At 42.1% G+C, this 16,201-nt stretch overlaps 1 protein-coding gene across 3 annotated transcripts in view; it reads left to right on the forward strand.

The window, feature by feature from the left end:
• Positions 1 to 16,201, forward strand: part of PTPRG (protein tyrosine phosphatase receptor type G) — a 798,688-nt gene that overhangs the window by 639,284 nt on the left and 143,203 nt on the right. For all 3 annotated transcript variants that reach the window (XM_004616469.2, XM_055134736.1, XM_055134735.1), the window contains exon 7: positions 8,764 to 8,921. In XM_004616469.2, the coding sequence (XP_004616526.1) occupies positions 8,764 to 8,921 (158 nt within the window). The remainder of the gene's footprint in view (positions 1 to 8,763; positions 8,922 to 16,201) is intronic.

The raw sequence follows: 16,201 nt of genomic DNA on the forward strand, positions 1-16,201 counted from the left end.
TCCTTTGATGAACAATTAATTATTAAAATATAATATTGTCTGCATACAGCACTGGGATCCTTGAAAGTGGGAATATGAGATTCATTTCTTTTCATTCTTTTATCTAGTAGTGCACGGTACCTGCTTATTATGGTATAATGGGATGAATGGTGGTATAAGTGGAGTGTTTCAAATATTTTTCTCAACTAGTTAAGTGTCTGGGATTGGAATGTTGTGAATGCAAATTACTAATTAGGATCAAAGTTAGAGGCAGTGTGGTCCCCTCTGATGGGTTTGGGAGTCAGACTGCCCTTTTCTAACACAATTCATTTTCCAGAGCATCTATGTGTGTGTGTGTGTGCATCCTCTGGGCTAGATACTCCATTAAGCCGAGATCCAGTGTTAATTCATTTAATACTCAGAACCTCCTAATGAAGTTGATGCTGTTAAAATGCCCTTTTACAGATGAACAAACGGGCAGAGGAAAGTGAAATAACTTCACCACTAAAAGCACAGCTCTTCTGTTTATATTATTTTACTTCAATTCATTAAAATCCTTTTTTGTGAGTGAGTTTATATTTTCTGCTGCAAGGTACAGTCCAGCAGCCTGACTCAAGAAGTCTTGAGGCTTTGGTCCAGAGAGTTGAACCCTGAAGAACCATGAGCCCTTTGGTCCAGAAGGCTGAGCCCTTAAGAACCAACAACGGGATCTGTGTTCTCCAGACCGTCTCTGTGGGGCCCTATTCCTACAGGATTCCTCACTGACAAGGAATCTGTTGGGGCACTCTGTTTTGTCAGTAGAGGGAGCACCACCTCAGTGATTGAACAGGACAGAAAATTTTCAAAACAGAAAACAGATTAGTAAAGTTTGATGTTCAAATATATTTGACTTGGAAAACCAGAGGGAAAGATAATAAATAATTGAAGCAGGTGTTAATTCCACACTGTAAGTTCACAAAACAAATGCTTGTTATTGATGAAGATACCTTAATATCTGCATCAATAACAAGCATATTTTCCTGAAGGCTCTTGGGCTCTGGCCCCTGCCCAGAAAACATATGTTCAGATGTGGAAAAAAAGTGTGTGTGTGTGTGTGTGTGTGTGTGTGTGTGTGTGCGCGTGCAGTGCATGTGAGCGCGCACATGTGTGTGTGTGAGCATGCTGCAGTGGAGGGGCAAGGGTTTGGGAGCCATACACCAAGCAGTGCTCAGGGGGGTTTGCAGTGCTGGGGATCAAACCTAGGCCTTTTTCGTGCAAAATATGCCCCATAGCCTGTTGAGCTATCTCTCGGGCCCAGAAAGGTTTTTATATTTAAACTGTAATTCCGTGAAATCCCCCCCCACCTCAAAGAATTCCAAATTTTGTATTACTAGATGTTTCTTTTTTTAATTTTAAAATTATCCTCGGTTATTATTAGCACACTGAATATGTTTCAGAAGGGGCTAGAAATGTATTTGCTGATGTAAATACCTTTATGACATTTTCAATTTTGCCTCTTGGCCATCAAAACTTAAAAATGTTGTTATCTGGTACTTTTCAGAAAATATTCATTTAATTCCTGGCTTAAAAGACAAAATGACCCAGCCTATTCTCAGCCAAGTGCTTGCTTTGATAAGGCAGAGTTTACAAGTCAGTGTACTAAGCTCCTTATCTATATTAGCTTATTTAATTGCCAAAGCCACCCTGAGGAATAAATGTTCTCTACAGTCCCATTTTACAGATAAGGGAAGTAGCTCGGAGAGGCTAAGATCTTTCTTTCGGTCACACAGCTAATAAACACCAATTGTGCTATGCTAGAAATCTATGCTATGCTAGAAACTTTGACAAAGAAAACAAACCAATAGAGAATTTGTCAGACATGAGGTACTTCTCATGCGTTTGTAATATGGTTTGAGAAGAAAAAGAAAAAAAAGATGCACAGACCTTTAAGGAAATAACCTGACTGTGTAAGGGGTCTGTTAGACCTCGCTAGTTTAGAGGAGTAATGAAGTAATGGTAACAATAATGATGCAATTAAATAATTAGATTAATATTGTTAATATTAATATTAACAATTATTAATCAGACTGTCATCCCATTGTTCATCAATTTGCTCGAGCAGGTACCAGTAATGTCTCCATTGTGAGACTTCCTGTTAACTGTTTTTGGCATATCGAATACGCCATGGGTAGCTTGCCAGGCTCTGCCTTGCGAGCAAGATGCTCTTGGTAGCTTGCTGGGCTCTACGAGAGGAATGAAACCCGGGTCGGCCATGTGCAAGGCAAACACCCTACCCGCTGTGCTATCACTGCAGATTATAATACAATTAATAATCTCTCACTTAGAAGATGCTTGCTATAGTTGAAGCTCTTTTCTGAATGTTTCTCTTGTATTAACTCTGAAACAGGGCAGTTGGACTATACCAAGTGGTGCTCAGGGGCTATCCTGGCTCTGTGCTCAGGGCTGCTCCCAGTGGTATAGAGGGAAACATCTCATATGCGGGCCTCCAGCACATAGAAACCATGCTCCTCCCTTATCCATCTTTTTCTCCTTTTTCTTCCCTTCTTTGTTGTTGTTGCAATAACCAAAAGTCACACAGACTTGTGGTTGTGATGTTTGCCCAGAGTTGCACATATTTTTGCTATTCTCACACACATAGCTGCAATCTGTTCCTCTGCTGCTAGGTTTTTTGTTCTTTTTTTTTTTTTGGTTTTGGGGTATTTTCTTTTTAAGTAGAATTTCTTTTTTTCTTTTTTGAAGGGGAGGAGGTGTTAGGGCCCCTCACTACAGCTCTCGGGTGGCAAGTGGTGAAGGGATTGACTCAGGGTCGGTCACCTGCAAGTCAGGTGACCCTTACCCCTGTCCTGTCTCCCTCTGGGACACTGTCACCTAAAGTGCAGCACACTTCCTTGCCAGGACCGCATGCCTGTCACGGTTCTCATGTATCTTTTAGTTGCAGTGCTCTCCAGGGATTACAGTTTAGTTGTGGGACTCACTACAGTCAGCTGCTTTGCTCCCTTTGTGCCATCATTGTGGCTGTGCCTGGCCTCCCAGATGGTAGAATCCTTGGGACCATTCTTGGCACATGTATGTGGTACCAGGAATAGAACTTGTCATCACACTTGCCAGACAGGTACTTTTTAAAATTTGTTTTGTTCTTTGGGGGAAGCAAACCCACTGATGCTCGGGTAGAGGAACTGTTCCTGGTTTAGTGTTGGGATGTGGGGAGGGTTAAAAGGATCTCTGCAGTGCCCAGGAGGACCCTTGGGTGTCAGGCATCAAACCCGAGGCCTCAGTCTGCAAAGCATGTACTCCAGCCCTTTGAGTTACCTCCTGTCCCCAGCAGGTCTTTTACCGTGAGTCATCCGCAGACCTCCTATATAAAATTATGTGATTTTTCACACCATACTAGGAAGGTTTAATGCCCCAGCACTAGTCACAGCTCCCAGGTAGAGGAGTTGGGATTCGAATTAGGCAGGCTGAAAAATTTCTGGCTCAGGCAGGGACTCGATTCAGGATTTCAGCCCTTGCTTCTCCGAATCTTCCTTTTCCCATCTCTATTATAAAAGCATCCGACTCAGCCAGTGCCCAGCAGAGTGGCCTTGGCATGCCAGCTCCATGTGACCCATGGCTGCGCTACAGGTTGTTGGGCTTTTAAATAAGATTTTGCTTGAAGACGGGGATTTTGGTTCCCAACGCTGTTAAACCAGGGCAGTCTAAAAACCCTTGCAGATCTCCGAGTCCTGATGTCCAAAGGCAGTGATGGGCAACCTTGTCTCCATCTTTCTTCACCAAGTCTTCCTACCCACACACCCCACTATAATTCTACTCAGTCTAAACCAGAACCTGAAGAGACTCAGGGATCAAGGACAGAGAAGCCACTCTGCGTTCATAGCAGTGGTCACATTTCCAACATCCATCAGTCCCCGTCAAGTGAACAAGCCCCCTGGAGCCAGAGAGATACTTTAGCATGTGCCCAGCCAGGGTTGGATCCCCAGCATTGTCTCATACGATCCCTAGAGCCCGCTAGGAGTGATTCCTAAGAGCTTAGCCAGGAGCACTTTTTTTTTTCAGGTTTAAGTCTCAGTCATATACTGATTAAACCCCCATCCCTTCACCAGTGCACATGTTCCACCACCAAGAACCCCAATATACCTCCCTCCCACCCACCCTCCACCTAAGGAGCTAATGATCTTCACTTTATTCTCTCTATACTTTGAATACATTCAATATTTCAATAGAGAACTCACTATTATTGTTTGGAATTTTCCCCCAACAATCAGCCCTGCTGAAAAGGCATCATTTAATAATTTCTTTCTGTTGCTGAGAGTGAAGACTCTGAGTTCTTAGGAGGAACATTAGGAGCAGAGGGTCCGTTTCTTGTGCCGCAGCTCCGGATCTTATCTGGGTGGAAGGCATGCCAGTAACCCCCTCCCCCTCCCAGGACCACCTACAGGCTACGTCACTAAAAAGTCCTACATCTGGGTTGGGGGTCTTAGAGGGTGGCTCTTGGCACAAGGTTGTAGCTCAGTTCACAGTCTAGATGCATTTCTGCAAGAAGCCGAGGAGCACTTCTTGAGCATCACAGGGTGTGGCCCCCAAACAAACCAACCAATCAAAGGCACAAGCCTTTCTTAAGATTCCAGCCCAGTTAGACTGAATATAAGCTTTCATACAGGAAGAGCCCAGGTTTGATCCAGGCACCACATGGTTTCCTGGATCCCACTGGGAGTGATCCTTGAGCACAGAGCTGAAAGTAATCCCTGAGCACTGATCAATGACTCCCAAAAAAGATAAATACATAAGTAATGCCTGATTTTGCTAAAGGTGCTCCCTTTGGAAACCTAGTCTCTTCTGATTGGTGGGGCAATTGTTTGTGTTTTCATTTCTTATACTGTTTTCTGTTTTGGTTTGGTTTGGGGTCCATACCCAATAATATTCAGGGCTTATTTCTGACTCTTTACTTAATGATCGATCACTCCCGGTGGGGCTCCAGGAACCATATATGGTATCAGAAATTCAAAGTTTGTTCAGCTACATGCGAGGCAAGTGCCTCAACCCCAATACTATCTCTCCAGCCCCTTTTCTTTTTTTTTGGATTTTTTGGGTCACACCTGGCAATGCATAGGGGCCGCTCCTGGCTCTGCACTCAGGAATTACCCCTGGCAATGCTCAGGGGACCATATGGGATGCTGGGAATCGAACCCGGGTCAGCTGCGTGCAAGGCAAACGCCCTACCCGCTGTGCTATCTCTCCAGCCCCTTTTCATGCTCTTTGAAGCCACAGATTCTTCCTTAAGTTGATGCATGGGGGGAGGGGTGGGGAATTTGCCAACACAGGCAGGAGGAATTATCCTGCCCCCTTCCATCTGCGCATGGCAGACCTAAGGGCAGTCATAATATTGACTCGGGTCTCTAGAGAAATACTCTTGAAGATTTTCTGGTCACTTGAGTCTGAAGCCCTTGACCCTAAGGCATATTAGGTGTGATGCTGAGTCTCCTGCCGGGGAACTGGGAAACGAAGGTGGTGCTTTTGTGCTCTGTGATGTCAAGCCCTGTACAGTCTCCCTTGCTTGAAGCCTGGTGCTGATGATTTACACAGCTCAGCAGGCACCGTGGCAGCAAGCAAAGGCCAAAACTATCCCTCCTCCCTGCCCAACATGCGCCTGCCAGGCATGCTTTCGAAGGCTTCCCCCATCATTAGGCCAGATTTAAATTAATGCCCAGACTTGCCAGTGGGCAAAGGACAATTCCATTATTCCATGTCTTTTATCTCACAGAAACTGCTTTTGTCGTGTTGATTATAGAACCCTATGATTGGGAGAGTTTTGCATTTATGAGTTTATGTTTAATGTTTTCCTTTTAAAAACATGAATGGAAGGGCTGGGGAGATAATTATAGGGGTTAACACACTTGTTTTGCACACAACTGACCCCAGTTGTTCAATCCCTGGCACCACATACATATAGCCCCCCCGCCCCCCAGTACCTCCAAAAGAGAACCTTAAAAATAGGGGCCAGCAAAACTGAGAGGCCGCTAAGTGTGGTCACTCGACCTCACACTTCTTCATCCTCAGCAATGGAAAACAAATTACCTAATGCTTCCTTTTCAGCAGGTCTGACTTTAGGGGAGAGACTCTCCAAACAATAATAGTGAGTTTTGTTGAAATATTGTATGCAATCAAAGTGAAAGTAAAGTGAAATTTATTAGTTACACAGGCGGGGGGGGGGCTTAGGGTGGGGGGGCTAGGGGCGTGGGGGTGTTTGGGGTGTGAGGGGGCGGGGTGGAGCTATACTGGGATTCTTGGTGGTGGAATATGAGCACTGGTGAAGGGATGGGTATTCGAGCATTGTATAACTGAGATTTAAACCTGAAAACTTTGTAACTTTGTAACTTTCCACAATAAAAAATTAAAAAAAAAAAAAATAGGGGCCAGGAGAAAGCCCTTTTCATAGACAGGTGTGGCCCAAACATTCCCCCCGCCCCTCAACCATGAATTTAGTGCTGGGGATATCGCTCAAGGGATCAAGTGCAGGCATTGCAGGTAATATAAAAGAAATAAAGTAAAAAAAAATAAGTAAAAATAAAATAGAAAATGAATCAAAAATCTATATGAGCATAAAACAAGATTTTTCTGAGCCTTGTGGATAGCTGTGCTGCTTCATTGTTCTCTAATGACTTGTATCTAGTGATTTATGCTCTCAGTGCCTTGACTTTTATATCTGTGAAATGGCAGTATTAAAGTTCATTCTCCAGAGGACGATGAAGTGAAATGGGGTCTATACCTGGGTCTTGCATACCAGGTCTATAAGCTGGGGGTAATATTGAGCCTTGTGCATATGGTTGATTCAGCATTGGATGCATAAATCATGAACAAGTTCTTATAACAGGGCGTGGCATATACAGTATCACTGTATCACTGTCATCTCATTGTTCATCAACTTACTCGAGCAGACACCAGTAACGTCTCTATTCCTTCCAGCCCTGAGATTTTAGCAGACTTTCCTTACTTGTCTTTCCTAATGATTGGAGGCTCTTTCAGGGTCAGGGGAATGAGACCTATCATTACTGTTTTAGGCATATGTTTTTGGTTTTATAGCCTCCTATTGTCTGAACTCCATCAAATATGGTGTGGTAACTATGGAAAATGGATAGGAAGTGTCTTATAATGTGTCCGGAAAGGAGCCTAGAGCGTGATGGTGATTGGGTAGTGGAGGTCGGCTGCCGGGGCTGGGTCCCTTGGGGTGGGGAGGGCTCTCACCTGTCCCCTCTGGGGTGCCCTGAGTGCAACAGCCTGGTGCGGAGTCTGGCATATACAGTAAGAATTGTTTAAATGTCTTGCAACATATAAATCCTTCGGATAGCAGCTGGTATTTTTGCTTTAATTCTACTGAAATTAAATAAATTCTAGCCGAGGCAGTTTCTAACAAAGAAAGATTACCTTTGTACTTATTCTAGCATAATTGAATTGGGTTTTAACATTGTCCCACAGTTATAAACATACATCTTAAGTCTAGGACTATAAGTTTGCCCAACTACCTGTACGGGTTATTCTGCATGGAAGAAGAGGAAATTGGAGATCTGAGACTTGAAAGAATATAGGTGTCTGCTCCTGTAGTCCCTCAGGAACCCCTGAATTTGGCGATATAAATCATCTAAGGCAAGCCACTAACGCTATAATAAATAGCCTGACATCTAAAAGTAATGAGAAAGGATTCTTAGTCAGGCCTAGACCTTTGGAGACAGATGTAGAGATGAGAACTTTTTCTGAGGTATGCTGGGCCTGACGTCACCAAGGAAATTAGAGCATGATACCTTAATCTCTGTTGCACACTTCCTTCCTGCCCCAGGACCTTGCCACACCTTGCTCTTTCCATGGCCTGCAGTGTTGATTCTTTCGCCCCTGCCCTTGATATTCATCTTACCAACTTGAGCTGCTTCCTTCAATAAGCTCAAGTTATGCGAACTTTGGCCTCAAGTACCTGGTTTCATATTCCTTCCAACTTTGCTACTTGGGTGCTGAACTCGGGCAGACGGTCCCCACTTCTGGACCTTGTTTTTTCCCCTAGAATTATGATCCCCCTAGAATTATGATATCATTGTCAGGCCTCTGGGTTTAAATGTCATTTCTTTCTCCATTGGGGAGGTTTCTCCAGTTGTGTAAGCAGCAGCTGCAGTAGCTATTTTCAGGGCTATTGTTTCACAGGTTCAGAGTGGTACCCCGAGTAGCTTTCGCTTTGATTCGGTGGTCTTGAATGTAATCATAATGAAATATATGATAAAAAAAATGAAATTGAAGTCATACTTTACTGTTTGTTTTCTGGCTAATTCCTCATGTGATACTCCCCCAAGCTGGTTATACTGATGGTGAATTCCTGAATGTTAGATAGAGAAAGGGGTCTATGCTGAAACAAAACTGGGAAGGAGCAGGTTAACCAAGGCCAAGTCCCATTTCTTTTTTGCAGACTTCTCTGAGACTTGTCTATATTATTTTTTTTTTCTAGAGAGTGCAGGGGTGGCGGGGTGTAGAGGGGCTATGGGAGGGACTACAATGCAGCCCAGCGTTGGCTATCATTGGGCCTGTTTCTCATGAACTTCAGCACAGTCCTGGGGCGTTCCGAGTCACGGCATGCCCTGGGAAATGCTGCTTTGTTTTCTGTGGCTCCCACTACCAAATGCTAGCGTTTCTCGGGATGTAAACAAACAGAAGGCTTGTGATGTGGCACCCGCACGAGAAGGTTTTGGCTGTGTATCTGCAGCACAGTGTGCCTTATTGTGACTTTCTTTCTCCTCTCCCCCCCTACAGAGAAAGAAACCTTTCTGGATCCTTTTGTTCTCCGGGAGCTCCTGCCTGCCTCCCTGGGCAGCTATTACCGCTACACTGGTTCTTTGACCACCCCGCCCTGTAGCGAAATTGTGGAATGGATAGTCTTCCGGAAGCCTGTTCCCATCTCTTACCACCAGGTAGATATGCCACCCCCAAGGCGGCTTTGTGTTGATGTGTCTTGTGTTGACTTTATCTAATGTTGCACAAATGCACCCGTAGGGTTTTTTTCTAAATCCTCTGTTCTTCGTTATTTCCTTCATTTTTTCCAACATGCAGATGTCGCTTTGAATCCAAGAGTTATGAAATTTAAAACTTGGTTGCTCAGCAGAAAATCAACTCGCCAAATTGACTAGTTGTAGTAGGCATACAGCTCGATACCGTAGCAGTGTCCATTTGGCAAGGAGATAATAGTTTTCCTAAAGATAATCTCTTATGCCAGGAGTTCTTCTAAACTGCATTATATCTGTGTAAACTCAGGAAAAACTATCTCCAGAGGTACATGTCATTCGTTATCCATATTTTATAGAGGATACAGACCAAAATGAAGTAAGTTCAAGTGTCACCAGGTTGACACAAATGATTACTACACCTTAGAGTATGACCTCAAAGATCATGTTTTGAGCGAAAACTTTAGGGGCAAAAAATATACTTGTATACATGAAGAAGAAATAAATATATCAATTTAACTCTTTCCATGTGCCAAACTCATTGCTAAGAATATTAATCAGTAGTGGCAAAAAAAAAAAAATCTTATCTGATACACACAAGGACAAAATGGCTTGTTGTTGTCCCAAGAATAAGTGGAAATGAATGTTGAAGCCAGAGCCGGTTCAGGCTTTCTCTGATTCCAGACCTCATGTAGTTGATCAGCCCATGTATACTATATTGGTTCTCTGTGCATATTGCCCAGGCAGATTTCACAAAAAGGTAAATTTAAACTGAGGAGTTGATTCTAGGTGAGAATTGGTGAGATGGGTCTGATGGCAGCGTCAGAGGAGGAGGAATTATAGAGCGGTAGGTGGTAGGGGTTAGCAGGATAAGAGGCCCTGGAATCAACTCAGAGGAATAATATCTAGAAAATGGGAGAAATTGCAAAGGGGATTTGTTTCTCATCAGAGATGCAGCCTCTCAGTGAGGTAGCACAGGAATACTTTCCTTTTCCCCAACTCAAGAAAGTAGAGCCAGGAACAATGAACAGAATTTATAAGAAAGCAGATTTGAACTATTAATCAGAAAATGTCTAAAAATGGAAGATTGGGGGCATGCAGAGTTTGACGGCTGGGAAGCGGGTGTTATCAAGGGCAGGGGAGATTTTAGAATTACATGATAATATCAGTAATGTAAGAGACATGTATGATAAGGTATTTGAAGCTAGCTGGCATTGGTGAGTTAGCTAGAGATTTTCCCTAACATGGGCAGAGAATGCAGAATAGATAGTGAGGGAAATAGAATTGGGTCGTGTCCTTGTAAGGTCTGTTTTTAATGTAGGCAAGAGAAACTCTCTTAAAATTTCTCAAGAAAGGGAGTACTTTTTAAGGATATAATACTGGGCGAACATGAGATGAAACCATAACTGTGGCTACAGCTCAAAAGTGAGATGCATAATTTACTCTGTCCAGGAGCCTTCTGGGCTAATCTTTCTGCTGCAGCTCAGAGACGCCATACTTGTACAAAACCCTGGTCTCTCCTTTCTTCTATTTTCATCATTTTTATTGTTACTGTTACTGCTCTGGGTGCATGTCCAACTGACTGTGTCTAGTACCCTGGTGCCAGTTGGCTTGTCCAAGGACTAGTACGTAGCCTAAGTTTTCCTTTTACTCCAAGGACCAGCTACCAGCTGACAGTAGCTGACAGTAGCTGACAGTAGAATTTATGATTCTAGGTGAGAATTTAAGTAGAGAGATACAAGCAGACATTTATCAACCAATAATTAACCAGGACTGGCTTGAAGAGCTAGTACGGGGGTTAAAGCTCTTCCTTTGCATATGGCAGACCCCAGTTGGATTCCCAACACTGTATATGGTTCCCAAAGTACAGCCAGGAGTCACTCCTGCACACAGAGCCAGAAAAAGCCCCTGAGCCCTGCCGGGTACAGCCCCAAGTCCACAAAAAAACAAAATTAAATGACCAAAGTTGACCCTGGATCATGTATCCACCCTTGAATAAATCTGTAGATAGTTTACATGTCTTACTTGTCTTACATGTCATGTCTTACCAGATAGCAGCCTGAGACATTCCATTTTTCCCCTCTGAGGGGTAAACAGGCCCCTAGGTTGAGTAGAAGGAGACTTTTGCAGGAGAACATCCTTTGTCCCTCTTACCAAGTTAGATGTGTGGGGCCAGGCTAGATAGATTTATCTGGCCTCTCTGCTGTTGGCAGACATTTTACTTTGGGATTTGTTTCCTTTTAATTCCACTCTGATGAACAAAGACAGACTAACATTTTGGTTTCTGCACAGGATCTGCCAGCATTAAGGAGATAATGAAATATGGAACAACTCTTCTTCCTAATGGTGAAGTCAGCATTGTTTTATTAAACTAAAATAAAATTACAGTCCAAATATTTATATCCTCGGGACTGGTTACAGCAGGGGCCTTTGAAAAGGAATTCTTTTTTTTCTTTTTTTTTGTCAATTAAGATAAATGCTTTTTGTCTTCAAAGTTATAAAGACTTATGATAATGAGATTAAGGTTAAGAAATACACATTTTGCCACTTTTTTTTTTTTGGTAGGATGCCCTGTTAAGGGGAGAGAGAAAAGAATGGTAATTATCTGGTAGGGGACAAATAGAGACCAGAAACACATACTGGGATTTACTGAAACTTCAGCTATTTAGCAGGTCCAAGGGGAAAGGCAGTTTGTCAAGCATTTGTCCATTAGAAGCACTTTGACATTTGGTAACTGGGGCTCTTAGACAATGTTTTGTTCCCATCTGTTTGTTCTTCTACTCTCTGCCCCCCATCTACTCAGAGAAAAGCAATAATGACAATTTCTCTCTGTGCCTTTTAATATGTGACTTCTCCGTGGGTCTTAGTGTTTCAAGGAAATAGTGAAGAAATGAAAGGATACATTTGCCTTCCCAGTTTCTTTATGATAAACCATCTTTAGATAATATTTGACTTTTCTCAGGCACTGCTTCAGAGATCCCTATCTCCCTCCCAAGGGAGGAAAACAGCTCATATCATGTGGCCAAACTGGATCCTTAACTGGCAAGTTCCATGGAGGTCAAAGCCGTGTCAGCCCTCGGAGAGGAAAGCATTAGCCATCCAAGTATTATCACTTCAGACCTCCCCACCCTGACCCCGCCAACATTCTTTCTGAAGTTAGTACAGAATGTTCATTTCACACAGGCAAAGAGCCAATTCGGAAGAGCCAAGTAGACAGAATTCCATGTCTGCTTCCATCAGAAAGGAAACACAACCAGACCTTCCTTCTTTTCTTTCTCCTTCCTTCTCACTTATCCAAGTAATAAAAAAATGAGGATTATTCCAACATAAAATATAGTGCTTAGCTCACATTCTGAGCTTGCATAATGTGGATTTTTTTTTCTTTGCAGCTTTCCAGAATAAATATGAGCAACCATTTTTTTTTTTTCTGTTTTATTCCGTGAGTTTCCTTGGACATTCAAACCAGCCCTGTAGCCAATTGAATTTTGTCTTTGGCTTGTATGACAACATAGATCTAAATAGTTGTGGTGTTCATGGAATCCCATGCTGGTACAGTTGGCCTGCAGTTAATGTGGTTTATGTGACCCCACTAACCATCTACTGGAAGGATCAGGCAAAATGGTACTAGTACTTTGCCACCCAGACAAAATGGTAGTGCTCTTGATTTTGTGCGCAAGGTCAGAGGAGCAGAACCAGCATATTGAGATGGATGGAGAACATGATCTCAGTTGGAGAACATGATCATTTTTGAGTCCAGTATTAAGGCATGTTTCATACTACATTACCCAGTTCTCAAATGATGGTGCTTAGGCCTTTGGCAATTCTCCTAGACTTTCCTCTCCAGATCCATTTACTTCCTATAGTTTAAATATGGCACTAGCTATATTTTTTTCCTAGCATGAATTTTATTTAACTGCTTCTTGGGGGATCTCCCAGAAGAGCAATAAATAATTCTGAATAGATCTAGTTTGTTTCTTTCGGATATTTAATTTATTTTTCCTCCTAACAATAAACTTGAATAGTTAAGGAAAGTTTTATTGCCATGATTTTTATTTTATTTATTTATTATACCAACCTTTCTGTCTCGGTCATAAGAGTGGAACAGCGATTTTGAATTAAGACGGTTCCTAGGGCCGGAGTGATAAAACAGCAAGCAAGGTGTTTGACTTGCACACAGCTCACCAGGGTTCGATCCCCAGTGCCATATATGGTCCCCAGGTGTGCCAGAGTGAAGCCGAAGCGTGGAGCCAGGAGTAAGCTCAGAGAGCCATAGGGTGTGGCCCTGTTTGAAACAAATAAAAAAGACTGATTTCCTGGGTAGCTGCATTCTAAAGTCAAATTATTTAACTACTGACACCTTTGTTTTTAATCTCTAAATGGTGATGGCAATAATACTTATCTCCTGGACTCACTCAAGATTAAATGATGGGATGTGTGAAGAACATTTTCATGGGTACCATTTAGGAGATATCGAGGACATTTTCTGTTACTTGTATTAAATGGTCACTAAGTATCTAGGGTAGCAGTGTCTAGAAATAAAACACAAGCCAAAGACATCATTTAAAATTTTCCACATTAAAAGAGAAAAATATTAAACATAAATATACTTTTGCTGCATATTTAACCAAGCACATTCCAAATGATTAGCGTTTCAAGCTGTAGGGCTGGCCACATTTCTGCTGGAACAGTCACATATGGTTGCTGGCTGTTGCAGCTCTAATATTTATCTCAAGGCTAAAACAACTAATGAATCACTTAATTTCGAAAGTTTCTCTTCTGATACTACATAATGTGTCTTCTAAGTGGTGGGGTGAAGCTGCCACTATTAATTGCTACTGATGGCTCTCATTGTTAATTATGGGTAAGTCCTTTTCTGTAGAAAGTCCTTTTTGTAGTGGCCTTTGTGCAAAACTGTGTGTAGCTGCAGGAGATGCTCGTCCCCCTGGTTAGATGAGTATTCTCTGATTTTTATCTCTGCAGCCATGGTCCAGTAAGTCAAATTTTGGCTGCTCCAAGCTTTGGGCAATTTAATATTCCATCAGCATTGGCTTGTTTAATAATGAGGCAGCAAAACAGAGCCTGCCTGTCACCCCTCACATATATGGGGAAGTTGAAGTCTCTTTGTGACCTTCCATGTGACATTTCAGTGCCTAATGCTTACCCTGGAGTTTCTTATTATACTTTTGATGGACTCTGGCCCTGTTTAATTGCTATTATATACCCATCCTCTAAAATACTGTGCACACCAGCTCTTTAATGGTACATAATTATATTACTTTTGATTTTCTCTCATTTCCCTTTTCGGCCACAATGGGCCCTTCGTAGGTCTTGTGGACAAGCGCGTTTGCTACACAGGAATGGCCTGAATGGATTTCAACTTCCCTTTGATTTGAACCAACAGATTAAAAACTAATTATTCTCTGTAATATTTTTTATAATAAAAACTAAGTTGAAATGATTTATACACACTTCGAGCGATCACATTTGCAATTCAAGGTTAAAATTGGTCTTGAAACAGCACTGTTAAAATGCAATTACAACTCCCCAAGCAGAAATAAAAGAAAGAAGTGTTTTAAATGTTCACTTCAGTAGTTAAAAAGTCCATTTATAATTATAGAAATAAAATTTTTCATTTATTTTTTTTGCTAAATGATAAAGACTTCATTAGTTACAATAAAGTGAAAAAATATATATCCAGATATATTTATTCCTGGTTTCTAGAAAAGAAGAGGGTGCTGCAAAGCATGGACTTGTATCTTGCCTGCACAGCAGAGCCTGGCAAGCTACCTGTCTCATATTGGATATGCCAAAAACAGTAACAATAAGTGTCACAATGAAAGACGTTACTGGTGCCCGCTCGAACAAATTGATGAGCAACAGGATGACAGTGACAGGTTCAGTTCCTCTGCCCCTCTCAGAGAACCCTGCAAGCTACCGAGAGCATCATGCCCGCATGGCAGAGCCTGGCAAGCTGCCTGTGGCGTAATACATATGACAAAAACAGTAACAGTAAGTGTCACAATGAGAGACGTTATTGGTGCCTGCTCAACAAATCGATGAGCAACGGGATGACAGTGACAGAAATAAAATTTTTCATTTTTTTATGTTAAATGATAAAGACCATTAATTACAATAAAATAAAAAATATATATGCAGATGTATTTATGCCTGGTTTCTAGAAAAGAAGAGGGTGCTGTAAAGCATGGGCTTGTGAAAAGGTGGGGAATTTTCTCCTTGTTTCTGACCACTTATACCCCACTCAAGTTTTTTCTGTGCTGTATGTGCAATAACTGCTCCTTCCCAGAGTATGGAAAAGTAGTAATAGATTCATGCTTATAGAACGGGTCCTGCAATGATATGGGCTTTGGGAATCAGTAAAAAGAATTTTGGGGACCCCTTATCATCATTAGTGGTGTCACTCTTTAAGTGAATAATGCTGAGCATCTGTTCTGTCTGTTGCAAGAAGTGGCTAGAACATGAAAAGACAGCCATACAGATCTTTTCTGATCTTTACTTCATCGCTTGGGTTCCTATAATATTTTGGCCAAGTGACCTAACTATATCTAAGCCCAGTTTCTTTTACAAGTGAAAAAAATAATATGTTGATGCTACCAGGCTTAGGGGATTTCTGTGAAGTTTAAGTAACAACAATTATGGAGCTGCATATTCTGCTCCTTTTTAAAAGCATATGACCCTCTTAAAATTCTGCCTTGTATATAAGCATTCAATAAACAGTAGTTGATGATGATATTATTGTAGTGGTAAGCATAACACTGAATGTTATTTAAAGGTAAAATTAAATTGGAAACCGAATTAATGTTCAGAACTTGCATAACAAAGTACCTGGCACATATCGGGATTGGTAAGTACACATTTTATAAGGAAGGAAAAGAGAGAGAAGCAGAGGAATATATTATTTGGGGGAAAGGGACTTCCAAGCAGTGTTCACTTGGCCCCAAGTCCTTTTCAGGCATTCTTGACCAACCTTGCTGCTGGTTTGGTGTGAGAGGGTTGGAGGACGTGGTACCCTCAAGAACCTTCAGGTTGCACACAACAATTCTTGGGCGATCATATGGTACTGCACGTTGAACTGAGGTTGGCCACATGCCAACTGTGCATTGAAACTTCTGCAGTAACTTCTATACTCATTTTGGTCCTTCAAAGGGAATGTCTTCGTTTAGTTTGGAGGCCATGCTCCATGCTGCTGAGTTTTTACTCCTGGCTCTGTGCTCAGGGATCAATCTGAGAAT

The sequence above is a fragment of the Sorex araneus genome, chromosome 4 (genome assembly GCF_027595985.1).
Source record: "Sorex araneus isolate mSorAra2 chromosome 4, mSorAra2.pri, whole genome shotgun sequence".
Taxonomy (NCBI): domain Eukaryota; kingdom Metazoa; phylum Chordata; class Mammalia; order Eulipotyphla; family Soricidae; genus Sorex; species Sorex araneus.